The sequence below is a fragment of the Electrophorus electricus genome, chromosome 17 (genome assembly GCF_013358815.1).
Source record: "Electrophorus electricus isolate fEleEle1 chromosome 17, fEleEle1.pri, whole genome shotgun sequence".
Taxonomy (NCBI): Eukaryota; Metazoa; Chordata; class Actinopteri; order Gymnotiformes; family Gymnotidae; genus Electrophorus; species Electrophorus electricus.
Window position 1 is genome coordinate 12,429,843 of NC_049551.1, and position 15,000 is coordinate 12,444,842.

General features: G+C 47.5%; 2 protein-coding genes and 1 long non-coding RNA gene across 5 annotated transcripts in view; 1 reads left to right on the forward strand and 2 right to left on the reverse strand.

Annotated features, from left to right (window-relative positions):
* The window catches only part of ppm1e (protein phosphatase, Mg2+/Mn2+ dependent, 1E), a 38,304-nt gene extending 27,654 nt beyond the window's left edge, over positions 1–10,650 (reverse strand). Inside the window, exon 1 of the mRNA XM_035535309.1 lies at positions 10,381–10,650. Coding sequence (XP_035391202.1) covers positions 10,381–10,562 — 182 coding nt within the window. The 5' untranslated portion in view covers positions 10,563–10,650. The remainder of the gene's footprint in view (positions 1–10,380) is intronic.
* Positions 9,309–12,132, forward strand: LOC118242822. Its single transcript, XR_004777065.1, has 2 exons — positions 9,309–9,478; positions 11,836–12,132. It is a non-coding gene; the product is annotated as an uncharacterized LOC118242822 (long non-coding RNA).
* Positions 12,133–12,300: 168 nt separating this feature from the next.
* Positions 12,301–15,000, reverse strand: part of rad51c (RAD51 paralog C) — an 8,578-nt gene continuing 5,878 nt past the window's right edge. The window contains exons 7-10 of one of the 3 annotated variants that reach the window (XR_004777061.1): positions 13,895–13,955; positions 13,307–13,367; positions 12,869–13,097; positions 12,301–12,777 (exon numbers count right to left, since the gene is read on the reverse strand). Coding sequence is in view for 2 of the 3 variants with exons in the window: in XM_035535310.1 (XP_035391203.1) it covers positions 13,070–13,097; positions 13,307–13,367; positions 13,576–13,724; positions 13,895–13,955 (299 nt within the window). In the remaining variant the exon portion in view is untranslated. Of the gene's footprint in view, positions 12,778–12,840; positions 13,098–13,306; positions 13,368–13,575; positions 13,725–13,894; positions 13,956–15,000 lie in introns of those variants that run through there. The other 2 variants (XM_035535310.1, XM_035535311.1) reach the window with 2 other exon arrangements.

A 15,000-nucleotide genomic window follows, 5' to 3' on the forward strand; every position in this document is an offset into this window, starting at 1 on the left:
CTTGATGTGAACTTGATATATTGTTTGGTTTCACAAAGAGAACCCGTGACCCCAACACACACACACACACGCGCACACGCACGCACACACACACACACACACACACACACACACACACACACACACACACCTCTCTGTGCGGGGGACAGGGCCATCGTTACAATGTGCACCAAAACATGTCTGTAGGGAAACAATGGCAGAACACTGTATTAAGTATTTCCCTGGCGACTGCACCCAGTGTCATTACCACACCCAACAGCCGCCATTAGAGTGTTTGACAGGACAGAACTGGATCACAATGTCCACAAATGTCCCTTTCACTGCCTGACCCAGATATGCAGGCTAACTTTTCTCAGATTCTTATTTAGGATGTTTGCTGTGACAATGAGCTACAAGTTTCTCTCAAACATTAACACTGGTAACATTGTGTGTATGCCAGTTTAATGCTACAGTAAGCTCGTTAAAGGTACTTTATATTACATTTAAAGATGTAGTCTGCTGTTTTAGAACAATAAAGTGGTGTCTTTGATGTTTTTCTTTGCATTTATTATTTTGTGATTAGTCTGAGAAAGGGATCATTTGCCCCTGAGCATCTAAATCAAAGAAAAAATATTACAAAATCAAAACACCTTCAACAAAAATAGTGTCAATAATTATTACCCTACACACATTCTATAAAAATAAACAAATACTAATGAAAATTACTTTCTAATGAATAATTGGAGTTTTGATACCTATTCTATACCTATTTGATACCAGTTCTGATAGACTGATATACTGATAACTTATATGCTGGCTTGTACAGTTCGGATATCTATTTAGATCAAGCTAATTACAGTCCAGCAGATTAGCCTGTATAGAGGATGTGAAGGAGTCAGTCTACCTAGGACACAATAAATAATGATTTCTAGACTGTACTAAGCCTTAGATTACATGGAATGTTCCATTGGCCATACCACTGAAACATTGAAACCCTTAACATGAATGCAATTAAGGAACTAACAGTGCTGCCAGTCGGACCATAACCTACCAAAACAGGGCCAAATGGTTTTAAGTCTCAGGAGAGCAAATGTGGCTGGGTGTTGGAGGCGGTCTTGCCACGGGGCAAGTAAATAGCTCCGCCCGTTTGATGGAGGTGTTCTTGCCACACGGTGCTATTAATAGCTCCACCCAGGCAATACTCCACTTTCTGTTTGTTTATGAGGTTAACAGCTGTGGACTGTGGACCAATTAGCAGTTAATGAGGCAAAAAAAAGGAGGCAAAAAGCAAAAAGTGTTATACTTTCAGATCCATTTTGATCAATATTTCTTAACAGCGCCAGCCAGTGCGGAATGTGAACTAACGCATGTCTAGATATCTCGAAGCCTAATTGATCTCAAACTCTGTTAGCTGCACTAGCTAGCATGGGAGCAGATACTGAACTGTCTTGGACGCCCAAGAGGTAGAGCGTCAGCTGAATATACACTTAGCAGACACCTTATTAAAATCAGCTCTTTATTAGACGGGCTGTGTTATTAGACTCCCCCCCCCCCAGCACCTGAAGAGCCTGCGGCCCTGCTGAAGTGTCCGGGGTCCGCAAGGCGGGCAGCGTTGGGGGGCATAGCCCTGGCAGAGCGAACTGCAAGGTTGGGTCGTGGAACTGACTGGAGCGGCTACCACAGGCAGGTCCAAGGCCACTGGATCGGGAACGGACAAGCAGGTTCTGCTGGCACGTGCTGCACAGCATGAGAACACGTGAAAAAAACACAGTTACACATTTCCATAAAAACGAAATAGCGACTGGAGGCCCGGAATGGACCGGCGAGCGTCGCCACGCCACAGAGCAGCGACGACAGAAACGTCCCGTGGGGCGATACGGTAACGTTTCGCCCAGAACGACAACAAAACAGGCGAGAAGCCTCCGATAACTTACGAGGACTACAGTCTTAGGTCAGTCCTGACCCAAGCTAAGCTCCGCCTTCCATATCTGCGGCTCAGGGCCACGAGAGGCTGGAGTTGAGCGCCTGTCAGGTCTGATCACAGAGAGAAACTATATGGTTAGCCTGGAGACTTGAGTCTGCAGGAGACGGAGACAATGTGAGGTTCCATTTAGGCAGTTTTGACAGTAAAAAAAAAAATCAAACCACCACCAGGGCGCCTGTAGCAGAGCGGCGAGCACGGAGACAGTCCTCGTCCCACTACTGTTACACACTTATAAAGGGTACGCTGAACAACTGGAGATGTGTGTGAGCATCGAAGATCCAGATTCCGGAAGGCTTCAGCTGTTGAATGTAGGTCATCTCTACTCATAACTCTGCATGCAGCCCAGTTCTAGAGTCTGGGGACTGTGTACAGAGCAATGATTGAGGTAGCCACACACACACACACACACACACACACACACACACACACACACACACACACACACACACACACACACACACACACACACACACACAGTGTAATAGGTCATCCCCTTGCACTGATTCAGCTAGTCCACTTTCTGTGTCCTAACAAGATCACTTTCAGAGGTTGTGTTCTGCTCCACTGTAACTCGCATCAAGTTGTGGTCACGCTGTCACACTAGGCCAAATTAGACTGGGTCAAGTCAAACGGGGCCCGAATCAGACTCTGTCTCTCCCCACAGCCACAGTGAGGGGTGGCTTGGTCCTCTCCTGGTTCTCTCTGTCCTCCGACTGGTCCGCTCACAGAGCGGCAGATGGAATCCACGCGGAGCCGGAACGCCGGGCGCACCCAGGCTGATGGGAGCATCTGCAGAGCGACTGCAAGAGAAAATCGACATTTACCACTAAATTTACCACGAGTCTGCATGGAACCAGAGGAGAGACAGAGTGAGTTTAAAAAAGAGAGCGCTAGAGGGAGAGTCTGTGTGTGTGTGTGTGTGTCTGTGTGTGTGTGCGTGTACGAGAGAGACCCAGAAAGCAGGGGAGAGAGAAAATAAATTTAAGAACAGATTGGTGGTGTCAACTGTCATGCTTAACTGTGATTAAATGTACTTTCTGGTTTTGGCATGCTGCTATATGACAATAGCATACAAAATCTTCTAACTTATTGACTCCACAGTAAAGGACAACACACTTAAAGGACAAACACACACTAAAGGATTTACACACAGAAAGGACCTACACACACCAAAGGACAAACACACACTAAAGGACCTACACACACAGAACCTATAGACAAAGGACCTACACACACGAAAGGACAACCACTCGCTAAAGGACAAACACATATCTTTATATTCCTAGGTTGTTCAAATATGAAATATGCACAGTTAAGTGTTATTTGCTGAAACATTCCTCTTCCAGAGAGTTCCAGTACAGCTACAGTATGTGTCATGCAGTGCAGAGTTCTTACTCGGTTCCTCCTGGGCCACTTTGAAACCCAGCGCTTCATCTGTCACGAACATCCGTAATTACCCGTTCGAATTATACGGAGTGCTGGTATATCCGGAGCCCTCTGTCCTTGACTGCCGCTGTAACCTTTTTCGGGATGAGTTATCGCTCAGAAAGACAGTGGTGGGCTGAGCTGGTAGACTGTAGGAGTCACTGCCTGTGATCTGGCTCCGGCGGAGAGCGCGGGCTCTGCGACAGAGAACGTTTTGCTGAAGATGTCGGCAAATGACAGCGATGGACGTTTAGTAATGCGCTACGCTACCACTGTTCCAGTGTAACCTCACGATTCAATCTTTACGTAATTATAGAACGCAAAACATTGTAACACTTGTAGCACGTTGGTGTACATTGAACAACAGCGTTACACGGTGTAACTGTAACAGTTTGACTGTTATTGTTTGATATAGCAGGAATCTCTCAGTAACAACTGATGTCAGCTTTGACCTTTATGCAGGTCAAAAAAGCAAACATATTTATAAACTCGAACAAAAATGAAACCCTTCAGCAATTAAAAAAAATTACAGGGAGACAGAACTCTAATTAAAATTTCTTCTGTCTGCCAAGAACTGGCAGCAGTGAGCTAACGATGAGAAACAGGCGGAGATACGGCTGGAAGGTGAAGGAGGGCATATGGGTGTGGCCAGGAGCCACACCAGGGGCACCTGAGCTTCCGCTGGGACAGCCCCACGTCCTAATCCCACAGCAGCCTGGGGATTAAGGGATTACTGCTGCAGGTAGCTGCTCCTGCTCAGTGAAGGCCAAGTCGTAGGTTTGGTTAGGTGGACAGTCTGATACAGGAGAGAGAGAGAGAGAGAGAGAGAGAGAGAGAGAGAGAGAGAGAGAGAGAGAGAGAGAGAGAGAGAGAGAGAGAGAGAGAGAGAGAGAGAGAGAGAGAGAGAGAGAGAGAGAGAGAGAGAGAGAGAGAGAGAGAGAGAGAGAGAGAGAGAGAGCTCCTACACTGTGTCTTGGGTGATAAAAGCGCTAACAAAGCACAGTCTTAACTAACATTTCCATGATATCATGCCTGCCTGTTTGACTGTGCGTGTGTGTGTTTATTAATGTGTGTGTGTGCGTGTGTGTGTGTAGCAATATTCATCTTGAGCAGCACTACCTCTTAAGAAAACATGCCAGATTAAAATGGACTCTGGTGCTAAGGACTCTGGTACAGAAGTGGAACAGTCGAGGAGGCATCCTGCCGTGTGTGAGCTCAGCAGTGCTCCGGACAGCCCGCCAGTCCGTGGAACGCTGGATTAACTGAATGCACTGAATGATAAAGGAAATCACTAACGGTGTTTTCTCCTACTGGCCCACCAGCTGGCCAGTCTCCTCCGCTGCTGATCAGATGCGCTTTAATAAGCTTTACCACAGGGGCAGAGCGAAAGGACATGCCGACGGAGAACGCGGGTGCGGCGACCCGCCGAAGGCGCCCGCGGGGCGACCCACTCAGCCCGAGAGCTCCGGCAGCCGACTGCTGAGACAGAGCGATCAATCATGCTCCCATTCAATTAGCCAGCCTGCAGCTGAGTGAAGGTCATGGACCGCTTTTAAACAAATGAAACACCGCCAAGAAGACAACCTCACAGGTTGCCAGGGACGGACTTGCGCTTTATAATAATTGGCAAAGGTACACTGCACAGTACACCGGAGCTCGAGTGCGGTTTGTGGTTCGAAGATTCTTGTGTAACTCTGTCCAGGTGTAATTTCTGCTTTTTTTTTTTAGATCTGTTTCATAAGTAGATAAGTAGCTTGTTAGTATGAGGACGAATTCCTCACATTATTAGCTTCTGTATAAGAGGAGAAGAAAACGTGCGTGATTTAACTGGAAATGTAACAGCCGAATTTCACGAACCAAGTTTTGAACCTGCAGCGGACTTGTGCGAGTCGGTCAGGAACGTGGTACTTTCCTATAAAACGCTGTCACAGATACAGGAACACGCGTTCCTCCTGAGGTGACGCTCCCTCCGGATCTGAAACTGTGGCTGTGGGATACTCCAGGGTTTGTAACGAGGCTCCGGAAGGGATCCAGAAGATCTTCAGTGGAGTCCTAATTAATGCCTGTCCCAGAAACAAAATCATCTTCATTCAAGGAAGTTGAAATAACAACAGAAGGCTCCGCCTCCTTCCCCCACCACTCATGCTGCCGACTTGCGCGACCATGTGCGTCCCTAATTCAGCCTAAGTGGACACAGGGTGAGGAAAAGCTATGGTGGAAGACGTCTTCGACCTTTGATTCTGCAGTACCGGATCAGTATCGGAGCGTCACCGGATCAGGTCCCTCCACACATCAGTGCAGGAAGGTTCTGCACTCACTCCACACTACACCGATGGAAGGATTACACACCTGGACTATACACACCAATACAATGACCCAAGACAGCGCCGCAGTAAAGGTCAAGCAGGGCAGGGTCACTTGTATTCTACAGCAAAGCCGACTGAAAGTGCTTTCCAAATAAAAGTATAAAGGATGTTGGATTTAAGAATAAAAGATCAATGGGAAAAAATGAAACAGGGAAATAATGACGTAAAGATGTAAAAACAACAAAAGATTAAACAAAAGAGAAACGCTGAACTAAAGTGCTGCAGAAATGATGTGCGAAAGCGCAATTATCGGCAAAGAGAACAGAAATATAACAGAAAAATATACTGGTCTACATTTTATGTGCAACATCCAAACTAGAGCACAGGTTGCGGTAGAGGTCGTAATAAAAGCGCGTTCCTTAAACTGTTACACGAGGACAGGCCAACAGATGAGGGTAGTTTCTATAAACCCTCGTGAATGTCTGCTAATGGCTGCAGCAGAGTCCGACAGGCCAGCAGCACAACGTAGGAACCATCCTCACCAAGAGACATGCCAACACGGTCCAGGCCTGCAGTGGGGTCTGAATCTGATTATGTCTCTATGTGAGGAGAAAAAAGATGCCGTGTGTGTGTGTGTGTGTGTGTGTGTGTGTGTGTGTGTGTGCGTGTGTGTGTGCGTACCACTCTTTGACTGCAGAGGCAGTGAGCTCTAATGTTTTGCCAAACTGACCCAAAAAACCCCCAGGATCATTTCATCTCCAAAGTTTCATCCTCTATCTAAAACACCCATTTTAGAGATGTATAAAATCCTCTAAGAGTTTGGCAGCCAAAGATAGAACATGTACACACAATCTCCAGACTGCTCAATGCTCCGTATTCCAAGAGTAATGGGAGATCTGTTGCCATGATGCCCACCGAATACCCAGAAAACATAATTCAAAGGAAAGCTCCTTTTTAAAGCTCCCATTTAAATTACTACACAAAACAAATCCTTCTACTAGTAAATAACCTTTAATTTGACAAGAAGATTTATCATGCTTTAAAGCATTCTTTTCAAACTCATCGACTACAGACACTTGATTTTACTGACATACATGAAAGTCCGTAGACGTAGTGTGGAGGATTCAGTGCCAGGCTTGGTGGGGTGCCCGTTTAATTCCATCACAGTGCTGAACTGGAAAAGCGCACGGGAATGAGAGCCTGGCTTCTGCACGCCGGCAGCAGCAGGAAGCAGGCCTGCGAGCTCTTTCTGTTCCCTAATAAGCGAGTTCTTATGCAGTGTAACGTAGTCCTTCGCACTGGCCCAGCATCAGAACAAATGGGCGAAATCGAGTCCACTGATCTCCGATCAGCACAAACACGTCCCCTCGCCGCCCGGTGAGGGGGCGGGCGTGTGACATGCAAATACTTCCCCTGGCTGCTACTTCCTGTCGCCGGTTCTGGGAGGACGTGACAGAGTTGGCCGAGGTCTCCAACCCGTGTCCAGGCCCCTGGAGGGCTGCACGCGTGCTACCCAGCTGTTGGAGACAGCTGCTTTAATGAGCTTTGGCAACGCTGTCCTCCATCAGTGCCTGTCTGCCAAGTGTCCCTGCGGCCTCCCACGACTGCTCCCCCTGCGGCGTTTGCGTCCCCGTCCCTCCTGCGGGACACGCCTCCCTGCGGGACACGCCTCCCTCCTCTCGCCCTCCTACACACCCCCAGTCACGCATCCCGCCATAAGATGCTTCAACGGGGGAATTACATTATCCACCTCGAGCTGCCTGGAAATAAAATATTTTTAGAGGACCAAATTATAGAAATGGGGGTTATTGTTTAACAAGTAGCAAAATACAAGCTAATTTTGCAAATTAGTGTATGAGGAGTTGACAGTTATCAAGAAGGTTGTGAAAAACATTGTTGTGACTCATTGGAGCATCAGTCTATGCTGAAACTAGATGGTCTCATGCCAAAGGAATTCAAATACTGCTCATAACATATAGTAGATCATTAGCTGCTCTTGAGGGAGGCGTCTGTGGGTAGTTCTGTTTGAAAAATGCCCTCTCTTGTGATTGGTCTTTACAACCGAGCACCTGTGCTGTTCCCCAATCAGAAAGTCTCTGTTAACATCACCAGACCTATGCTCCAAATGCACTTACCACATACAAACCATCTCACCACACAAACACCCACACACACACACCGACGCAAACACACCACTATCATCATGCAAACACCCACACACACCGACGCAAACAACCGCACACCCCCACAAATGCACCACTATCATCACGCAAACACCCACACACCTACACAAACACACCACCAAATCCATGCCAACGTCCACACACACCTACACAAACATAGCTCCATCACCGTGCACACAAGCACACACTAACAAAAAACGATACCATGTCAAAAACACCTCGTAAAACATGTTCAGGCAACTAGCACACGCATAAGCCTCTCTCACGCGCGCTCGCGCAGGAATGAGCGCACGCGCGCGGCTGTCCTCACGCTCTCGCGGACTGAACACAAAGGGGTTCTCCACCTCTTTTTCTTCTCTGTTATTAGATCTTCAACCCAGAGACAAAATAATCACACCCTGAGCTGAATCACCACTGGGGGGAGTGAGGTGGGGGTGGTTGACGAGTGCAGATCACACACTTGCTATGGAGGGGAACGCAACCAGTCCCACACTTCTGTCTCCCAGTCCCTGAATGAGAAGCGTGAGGCCCAGTTCTAAGATTACTGCCCCCCTGCCACACTTTGCTCTAATGAGGCCACACTCTAAACTCTCTCTTCTGATTCTGTTCGTGTGCTTGACCAATCAGAACGCAGAGAAACGCCGATTGACACTAGACAGGATTTATGTAAATGGAATCCAGTTGACGTATAGTTCAGAAACCAAAACATGGCAACAGGTGTGTCATGATACCTGCTGACTTTATTTCGGATTATCCCGAGTAATCACAACTGTGTCCTAAAATGCAGTGTGTTTAATTACATTTGAAGTATGATGTATTTTAGTGTTGCGACTCCTCCTGTTGGTGTAGTACAGAGAGAGAGGGGGGGGGGGGGTGTAGGGGAAACAGTCTGCTGTCAGAGAACATTTAAATGAAACACAAACAGTGAGAACAATGCTTGCTTTGTGGAGTTCAGAGGCTGATGTCTGATTGCACCAAGGTACACAGCACAATAAGAAGACTTATTTCAACCCTGAAAATGCAAAGATGCCACAGCGTCTTTGGCACACTGGTTTATGTGGTGGAGTTCTTGTCTCTCCATGTGCCGTTAAACACGCACACACACACACACACACACACACACACACACACACACACAAATGATAATTCCATGAAAAATACGACAAAATCCATTAGGTGAAATAGAAAAAGGATTCAGGACACAATATTTCTAAAATGGGTCTTTAGAGCTTAAACGAAGGCGATTGTAATGTAGGCTACATTGTGATTTTTACAAATCTGCTCGAGTGAATAATGCAAACTAATGTAACAGCTCTAGTCTACAAACTTCTAACAGTTCGGTGCATGAGCTCTTTACAGGCGCCCGTCTATTTAATCGTTGGCGTGTTGCGTTTTCGCACATTCGGGTCCATTATTTCTAATTATAGAAACGGCCGTGACGTTGTTCCCAAACGTAACCCCTTCCCCGCAGGTCTTGTGCGGAATTCAGTTTACCGCGACGACGGCGCGCGAGGCTTAATCGCGTGCCCTCGGGCAGCCCCTCGCAGGTGTGCCGACGCAGACAGCAAAGGCGCGCTAACGCCGACATGTTGAAAGGAAAGGTAACCGTTTTTATCCTACAGCGTGCATGAGATCAAAGCGCCTGCTCCGTTCTCATGTTTTATGGCGCGACTGCCCCGCTTGCAGTCTCCCTGGCTTGACCGAGCACCCGTGCGCTAACACGTCCTTTGCACACGATTGCACTCGGCAATATGCAGAACTGAGCTCGCGAAGATGTCGGTCCCGCGCGCCTGGGCCAATAATGGATCAAGGTTGGGAAGACGCCGTACTGGCGCATCAAAATGGTGACGTCGTGCGACGCACACGGTGGGGATTTACCACCACGGCACCTCCGACTCCCGACACCTCCGGGAGCGGGACGAGAGGTAGAGGTACAGGTAGAGGGCAAAGAGGTGGCTGTGTCTCCTGAATACACCTGTCTTGCGGCTCTTAAATACCATCGTCTCTGCGTGTCCGCCGTGATGATCAGAACACCGGCCCCGATTCCAAAACGCTAACACGAGACAACGTACGGACTCACGGTCCGTATGAACAACTCGGCGCATCCAGTAACGGGCGAGAGGTTTCTAATTCTGTGCAAAAAGTTTGCAGATTTTGAAAAGTATGGCAAAATTGATTTGCAGAAGTAACCCCGTTCTACAGAGCAGGTCCGCCTCGCTCTTGTCGGTAACGTTAAACCGAAAGAGGAGCCTACCGACGTTCAGAGCACGAAGCACTCGCAGAGGTTTAACCGTGAACGGCAAATCAATACTACACGAATCTCTCCAAATTACTTTATTTTTTGCGCACATGCCAAGAGAACACCGGTGCCGTACTTTTGACCGTTAATAACTTCTCGGTTCTTTCCCCTTAATGCCAGGTGATGCCGACCTCTTTCGCGCGGCGATCAATCGAACACCGGCAAACGGCGCACCGGAGAACAGAGAGCGCGCCGGTACTTAACTATTTGCACAGGTGCTGCAGACACAGGTCCAGGCACTCCCCTTCTACCTCGTCCTCGGAGATGAAGTCCGACAACGGGCGCATGGGAAGGGGTCCGTCTTCTTGGAGAGGTGGTCTCATCTCCCGCAAGAAGAGCTCCAAGAACCTCCTGTAGGTTTTCTCCTCGTTGGCAGAAGCGGCCATCGCTTCTCATTCCTGGATAGACGAGAGGGACAGCTCGAGCCGGGCAAGGAGTCGCTACTACTATTGAATCACGGGCAAGGAGCGGCTCGCGCACCCCCCACCCCCCGCCCCCCGCCCCCTCCCCGGACTGCGCGAGGTGTGTGTGTGGGGGGGGGGGGGGGGCGGGGAAGCGCGCGCGCGTGAACACGGAGGCCCGCGTAATGGACAGTAGTGACGTCAGAGAGGGGGCGGGGGGAGGCAGAAAATAGAACCCCGTCACGCAATCCCGTACGAGCGCGTCCACGTGCTCACATACATCAATATATGTTTAAACCGAGAGTGCGTGCACAGAAATCGGGGGCAAACAGAAATATTTGTTACGAGCTCCGTGATGCGTATTAAGACAATGATTTAATAAGGAACGTTACTTTGCACATAAAATGTCCTTCATATAGACTTTGTATATGTATTATATAATAGCACAAACTGTAGGTTGTATAGGCGACCCCATAAACTACTCTTTTCCTTTTAAAGGAACCGGTAAATATAGTACCAAATAAGTTTGTGCTAAACTGCACCTACACTGATATCAACTGTAGTGAATGGTTATGACGAAAGAAGTAGATGCCATCAGTAATATTCCTGTGGACTAGTCATGCTAAAGTGGGATTCAGTTGTCTCTGCTAATAAGATCTCATTACGGTTAAATCTGTTGTGAGATATATATATATGTGTGTGTGTGTGTGTGTAAACTTTAGTCCTTTCTTTCTCTCTGCTGTCATTTCACATAAAGTAGCTTAACATCAAACTCAGAAACCGTTTCAAATAATGACTGAAGTTTGTCCGTTGATAATTTAATGAACATTCCCAGCGAATGACTCACGCTCTGACTCCAGCCAGCCGTGTGATTGGGTGACAAGTCAGATCCTATAGCCAAGTGAGAGTGTATATAGGACATCAGAGCTCCAGTTAAAAATAACTGTTGCAGATTTTGCCCTTCCTGGGAATGAAGTGTTCTGAGTGTATTTTGTTAAACATGGGTTGTCAAGATATTGTTGTTATTGCATGTATTAAGTTAACATCATAATTACGCGCGCGCGCACACACACACACACACATCCTCTGCCTCTATGTATATATTTTTTAGAAGCACTTTTATAAAATTGAGGATCTTTATTTGATCTTTGCCAGTGATAGTTAAATATCAATGAAAAGTTTTTGCAGTGAGTTTGCTGTGTAGATTTGTTGTCATTTATCCAGATTTTCCTTGTTCTTTTCTCACTCTGTCATGCAGGGCCCATTTTCCAAGGAAGCTTGTGACTCCAAACAAGAGGAGCATCCCTGGCGGATGCTGGGAAATCAAACCCAGGATTCTTCCATGGCAGGTAATATGAGCTTCCTGCCAAGGGCCCTGGTCAGCAAGTATCCCACACAAGTCCATCTGAAGATAAACAAGGGCATGAACGGATTTGTTTAAAAGGAAAAACACGGTGACTTTTCTGCACTTGGTTAGATACTGAGTGCATCTCTGTCCAGCCCTCTAAGTTACTTTAGCCAAGGGTTAAATAAAGTGCACATATTTCACCATGTCCACAGGCTGCTGACATAGTTTTTTCCAGTTTATAATTCAATTAAACGATGCATCAAGTTCTGTCTTACCAGCACACCCACCAAGCAGTTTGTGTCATAGATCTTCCAGCTTGTCAGTGGTCAGTCTGCCTGCAGGGCTGCTGTTGGCTGGATGTGTTTGGGTGGTGGACCCACTCTCAACCCAACACAGACACTGATACACATAAAAAACCCAGCAACACTACTGGGTCTGATACACTCATACTAACAACACTAGTGGGTCTGATACACTCATATTAACAACACCACTGGGTCTGATACACTCACACTAACACCACCACTGGGTCTCATGCATTCATATCAGCAACACTGCCGGGTCCCTGCTGGGTCTCATATACTCATACCAGCACAACACCCACAGCCTTTATCAGCTCTGTACTGAGAATGGTCTTCCACCATCATATCTGGTTCAGGAGCAGTTTTGTGGTCACTGATGCATAACTGTCCACTGAGGCAGGGGCAGAGGATATCTGATGCAGAAGCAGGAAGTACAGGTCCTGATGGCTGACACAGCGCCATGGCCACAGATGGGCTACATTTTGTAACTGCCCATAAGGCAGTACAGCACACCCTTCATTTAGGAATTTTATGTAAGGTAACCCGATACCTGAGAACAGACAGGAACAGAGGTAGAGCTCTTAGATGTGGGATGAACACTTGCCTAAAAATGTTTTGATTCAAATGTGCATTTTTATTACATGTCTGTGGTGTTATTGCACTCTCCGATATGACTTTAAAGGTACAGAGGGCGTGCGGCGTCTCTGAGCCATCTTAAGAGTGCTGTGCTTCTACACGAGGACGCTTGCTGCAGTTCCATGCTGGAGCGCTGGCAGATGGGCTTGGAGGGTGGGGCTTATACGACACGCTGGGGGGTGGGTCACATGGGCGGAGCTCCAGCGTCACACTGGCATCCCTGAATCCTTGACCCTGAAAGGGATAGAAAGGAGGCCAATGATGAAATGCATCTCTCTATCCCCAGGTGCCAGGGCTTTTATTTAACACCAACGTTTCCATCTGAAACAAATGCAATATGTTTTCTACATTTAAATTTTGATTAGCTTAAGAATATTTTGCTTACAGAATTTTATTGTTTTCAAAAAAATTGCATTTTAACTTCATATTAATAACTTAGTTACCGTAATTTGGTATTGGACAGTGGCTTCCATTTGCCTGGGAGACTTGTAGAGAGAGGCCAACCTACAGGAAGAGTGAACCATTCAGCCTAACTAAGCACCCTTTGCCACAGCACAGAAACAGCACGCGCAGTCCTTCTTGAAGCCCGCAGATACCGGCCATTTTCTCTCACTCACGGCAACCTCCGTGTGTGGCTCACGTCAGGGGAAAAAGAGTGATTCAACAGATGTCCAGACACAAAAATGATGTGAAGCCCCGGCAGCGCACACACCGTCCGCTTTACGACTCGAGGAACGACAAAACACGAGACAGGGAGGGAGTGCGGGAGAACGCTTGCTGCTTTTCCCTCGTCCACTGCCGCTGAGTGGGGGCGTGGCACGTGTTCTGGAGACATGATAGGCAGCTTTGGCCACACCCACGCTAGGGAGGAGGGCAAAGAATTCATGTAGTGCACACTCGCCTTCTCTGCCTGTCATGTGCACTGTTCTACCAGTACTGCACATCACTTTAAATTAGTATTTAAAAGGCAGGCAGACCTGCTTATGCATGTGGACTTATATACACGGACACATTCCTATATGTGAACATACCTTTTATCTTCTTCCCAGTGTAGAATCAGCTTCTCTGTAGCTGCATGGCCCCAACTTTCACCTGATTAAGCACAAAAATAAAATCACACACACACAGACACACACCATTAAAACCATCTGCCTAATACTGTGCTGGTCCACCTCAGGCTGCGGCGACACAATAACAGCTCTGACCCATGGAGGTTCCACAAGACCTCTGAAGGTGTCCTGTGGCATCATCAAGACATCTGTAGCAGATCCTTTTATGCAAGGTGCAAGGTGGGGCCTCTATGGTCAATTTTTCCACCAGTACATCCCAAATACGCTTGATTGAGAATGTGAATTTGGAGGCCATGTGTCAAAGAAACATCCACGTGAATGCCAGGAGCCGAGGTTTCTCAGCAGAACTTTGTCCAGAGCATCGCACTGCCTCCAGAGGCTTGCTTTCTTCCCATAGTGCATCCTGGTGGCAGCTCTCCCTCAGGTAAGCGACACACACACACGATAATGACCATCCATTGCTCTATGGTGCAGTCTTGATACTCGCCCATTGTGGGCGCTTTAGCTGATGCACAGGGGCAACCACTTGCACTGTCTGCTCCGCACCTACAAAGCCTCAACTATGTTCCGATACCATTTCACCAGAGCCAGCAGTGATGTTCCTAGCAGCTCCTCTGCGGGATCAGAGTAGGTGAGCTAGTCTTCATTCGCCGTGCGCATCGGTGAGCCCTGGGCGCCCACCATCCTGTCACCGGTTCACTGGGCCTCCTTCCTTGAACCACTTTTGGTAGTTACTAACCACTGCATACTGGGAACACCCCACAAGACCTGCTATTTTGGAGATGCACTGACCCAGTTATATAGACATCACCATTTCGCCCTCATGAAAACCACACAGATCCTTACGGTTGTCCATTTTTCTGGCTTCCAGCACATTTTTACACACTGCCTATTAAGTGCCATTGTAACAAAATAGTCAACATTATTCACTTCACCTGTCAGTGGTTTTGATATTGTGGCTATATATACACATTTTTTGTGTCAAAATTTGATTCAGTCACACACACGCACATTTTGTGTGTGTGTGTGTGTGTGTGTGTGTGTGTATGAGGCTGACTCCAGTTTTG